Source organism: Primulina eburnea, chromosome 14 (genome assembly GCF_022965805.1).
Source record: "Primulina eburnea isolate SZY01 chromosome 14, ASM2296580v1, whole genome shotgun sequence".
NCBI classification, from domain to species: Eukaryota; Viridiplantae; Streptophyta; class Magnoliopsida; order Lamiales; family Gesneriaceae; genus Primulina; species Primulina eburnea.
The window spans coordinates 5,137,747-5,141,981 of record NC_133114.1 but is presented as its reverse complement, the minus strand read 5'-3'; the positions used below and the strand labels follow the sequence as shown (position 1 = coordinate 5,141,981).

Here is a 4,235-nt window from a genome sequence, read left to right as displayed (position 1 = left end):
ATTTGTGCATGTCAAATGATATATATTTGATTTTCTTATTTTTAATATATTTTTTTAGGAAGGCATGTGTTGTTATGTCACGACATAAATGAATATTTATTATAGTATTGGTGGGGATCCAATATCATCAAGAATTAATCAATACATCACAATATTAATTAACGAATATAAATTGTATTTGTCGCACTACTTGGTGCAAATGATAAAATATTAATATATTTATTTTTGTTTTATCTAATGTTTGGCTCAAGTTTTATAAAAGATTATTGTCATACATGATAACATTATCTTATCCAAATATATTGATTCATTATTTTTATATCATTTAACATTTTTCATCATGTCCATGAGCCAAAGAGTCGACGATATAACTTGTTTATCAAATCTCTCGCTCACTTGGATCAGCCTTAATAGCTATCGAGAAATATATCTATATATATATATATATATATATATATATATATATATAGAACAATTATCGTACACATTTATATGAGCATCGATGAAGTGTCACACATCTATTGAATATGATTTTTTTTATGTTACATCACATCCAATAGGTATATGACACTTCATCGATGTTCACATAAATATGTAGGGTAAGTGGTGTGCATTATATCGAAACTGATATATATTACATAAAAAATTATATATATTTCAAACATTTTAAAGCTATTTTGCATAAGAAATTATATAATATTTTCGAACATTTTAAAGTGTATGCATTTGATCTCCAAAATGTACCATAATATTCCGTTCATTGTGATCAATAAATGATTTATAATGGCTAAAAGTCTAAAACATAAAATTGGATCTCATTGGACAGCTTACATCATGGCTCCTCTAGAAAAAGAGAACTTCGCCTCTCTTTACTTAAAGAAAAAGGAGCCAAAAAAATATTTTAAGTAATATTTCAATATATTTATGTATTTTTATTTAAGTAATTAAGATCACACATATTCATTAAATTAATTTATTTTTTACTCAAAGTCAAACACAATAAATAGTATGTCGAATTACCATTTAAACCAAATAATTAATTTCATTTGAAATAATATTAAATTCCTATGTATTTAAATATTATATATATGATTTGAATGCTGGCAAATAATAATGGGAAAAGTTGACTGGATCCAATCAACCCTCCATCATCAACAAAAGGAGCCAAAAATTTCTTTAATTGTCGTAAAATTATTAAAAAAACGCGTCTCAAATTATTTGTAGTTACAAATAGCGATATGTCCTTTCAATTGGAATTGAATTGGTCCGAAATTGAAGGGTAATTTTATTTTTAAGTACAATATTATTTTAATTCACAAGTTAATTGTTTAAATAAATCAATCAAGATCATTCCATGCATTCAAATTAAATATTTAGATAAATCACGTAATACTTGTGACATAGCTCAAGATTTAATTTGATTTTTTCTCTCGCATGGATCATGTTGGTTATCAACTTTGGAGTCGTTTAATCATATACATTTGACTCCAAAAAAGAAAAAAAAAAGAAAAAAAAATTTATATACACACACGTATATAGAAACAAAATATTTGTTAATATAATTTTTGAAATCAAATATTTGGTGGCAAGAATAAATTTGTTTTAAAACGCAAATAAAAAACTTATAATAGAAATAATGAGAAAAACAAATTCGTAAATAAGTACAAGTGTTTTTGATGTAATATATTATATAAACTAGTAATTTTGTATACGTGTTCTTTATGTTTGAAACTTTAAACCAATTAAAGTATAAAATATAATAGCATGTCTAAGCCCGCATGGGCTTAGCTCAGTTGGTCAGCAGCAGTAAATCTTGGAGCAATGATCAGGGATCGAGTCTCGCAAGCGGCAGTGTGGGAGTTAAATTCCCTCCAATGAGGGGGAGCTCCTTGTGCGCGGCGTAGCATAAGGTCTAGCTGCTGCTGGTTGACTGAGTCACCATGATTTACCTCCTCTCACATTCCTGTCGGACCGGGGATGAGGGGCGCCTAAGATGAGCGATTTCACCTTTTGGAACAATAATAACATGTCTAAAGATATTATTGATACACATTTACAATTACCAAAAAAAAAAGTTGTATACAATTTAGCATGTCTCACCATTTAATTTAGAGTAGATATCTTGTGAGACGGTCTCACGAATCTTTATATGTGAGACGGGTCGATCCTATCGATATTCACAATAAAAAGTAATATTCTTAGCATAAAAAATAATATTTTTTCATGGATGACCCAAATAAAAGATCTGTATCACAAATACAACTCGTGTGACCATTTTACACAAGTTTTTATCTTTGATTTATCAGTCATTTACAATTATTTTATTATAAAAATAGTTATTTGAAAATACAAACTATTTATAAAAAAAATAAAGTAAAAATGAGATTGAATAACGTGTATCCCTCCAAAATATTGACCCGATAGCTTTGCTCACAAAATCTGCATGCCATTTGCTTATCATCCCTCTTTAATGCTTCACAAGAATTGAGAGAGACGAGTAAGGAATACAAAATTATTACGAGTCATCGGCCTTCCTTTTTTTCTATTTCGGTTACTTTAATTCAATGAATATTATGTGAATTTATCTTTAAATATTATTATTTATTACGATAATTGTCATCTTCCATTATAAATACCCCACACAACCCCACCCCATCCTTCATCATCGGCTGTTTCCCCGAGCAAGAAAGAGTTTTATAGGCTATCGTTTCTTGTTTTGCATCGACTTGGTTCGTTTTTGGCTGGATATTTGTGGTTTGAACCCGAATAAATCCAATGGCGATTGAAGCGCAGTTGTATTCAGAAAATCTTGGATTTGCTTTGGGAGGAAGTCAGGATTTTTTCGTGGAAAATGCGTGTGGATTCGATAGCTCGTGCTTTGTTCCTCAACAGCAGCAACAATCGTTTCCATTTGGTCAGACTCAGGATTTTTCTCGGGGTTTGTCAGCCCAGATTGAGAAACAGAGAATGGAAATCGATGGATTCATATGTTTGCGGGTGAGAAAATGGGAGCATGTAATTAATTATATTCTTGTGTTGTTTTCTAGAAAAAAAATGATATTTTTCACTTTTTTTTATGATTATATGTTGTTTTTCGAATCTGGGTTGCTCCAAAAACATTAAATCTGTGATGGGTTCTGATTGATTTCGATATTTTTTTCCCCTTAACAACAGAACGAGAGACTGAGAGTGGCATTGCAAGAACAGAGAAAGCGTCAAAACGCGCTGTTCTTGAAGAAATACGAATCCAGAACGCTACTTTTACTCAAACAGAGAGAAGAACAAATCTCAAAAGCCCGAAACAGATCAGTCGAGCTCCAAAAGTTTTTACAAAGAATGGAGATTGAGAATCAAGCGTGGCAGAGATTAGCGAAAGAAAACGAAGCAAAGGTTGCATCACTGAACAGCACAATCCATCGGCTGAAAGAAGCTGTGAATCTATCATCCAAAGGCGCGGAGGATGCAGAATCCTGCTGCCAAATCATGGAAGAAGAAAGAAGAGAGAATCGAGACCATTTTAACTTGAAGAAGATCATTTGCAGAAGCTGTAAATACAGGAATTCGTGTGTAATTATGCTGCCCTGTAGGCATCTCTGTTCATGCAGAGATTGCGAGACTTTTCTTGATTCTTGCCCTGTTTGTGGAATGGTAAAAAAAGCTTGTATCGAGGCGCTGATTTGATATTTTTGGATCCGTCGAACATTTTCCCCATTAAAGCTACTTCTATGAAATAGCAAAGATTTCACATATATTTTTTGCATAGATTTTGAGGATTTTAGCGATGGATTTTGAAGTTTTGAACGTGGTTGAGGATAAATTTGCTTTTTCTTTTTCTTTCCTTTTAATTCTCATTATTTTCTTTTCCTCAGCCATTCATTCATGCAATTGATACGGCTTTTATTTTATTTTTTTTAGAAATAATGAACAAGCGCCTAAATCAAATACAGCCTAAATACATGGCATCGATGTTTTAGACGAGAAATTTTATATTTAATTTTGTGTGAATTTTTAAAAAAATTATATTAAAATTGAAAAATATATGATATTTTTTATGTTATGGGTTAAATTATCATTTAAAAATTTTAAAATATAAATAAATTTTAAAAAATATTTTATTAAAATATAGTAGTTGTAAACCAGACATTTATTTACTAAAATAAATTCTTATTATATATTTTATTAAATATAAATGAAATATTTTAGTAATTGTACAAGTATTTTTCTCAAAGACATAT

The 4,235-nt window shown here is 30.0% G+C and overlaps 1 protein-coding gene across 1 annotated transcript; it reads left to right on the top strand.

The window, feature by feature from the left end:
* Window positions 1–2,511: 2,511 nt before the first annotated feature.
* On the top strand, window positions 2,512–3,749 carry LOC140812182 (BOI-related E3 ubiquitin-protein ligase 1-like). Its single transcript, XM_073170396.1, has 2 exons — window positions 2,512–2,997; window positions 3,175–3,749. The coding sequence occupies exons 1-2, from the start codon at window positions 2,776–2,778 to the stop codon at window positions 3,679–3,681; spliced, it is 729 nt and encodes a 242-aa protein (XP_073026497.1). The 5' UTR covers window positions 2,512–2,775; the 3' UTR covers window positions 3,682–3,749.
* Window positions 3,750–4,235: the final 486 nt, after the last annotated feature.

Coding starts and splice junctions, on each gene's coding strand:
- LOC140812182 (XM_073170396.1), top strand. CDS start 2,776: ATGGCGATTGAAGCGCAGTTGTATTCAGAAAATCTTGGATTTGCTTTG. Junction 2,998..3,174: donor ATGGATTCATATGTTTGCGG/GTGAGAAAATGG, acceptor CCTTAACAACAG/AACGAGAGACTGAGAGTGGC.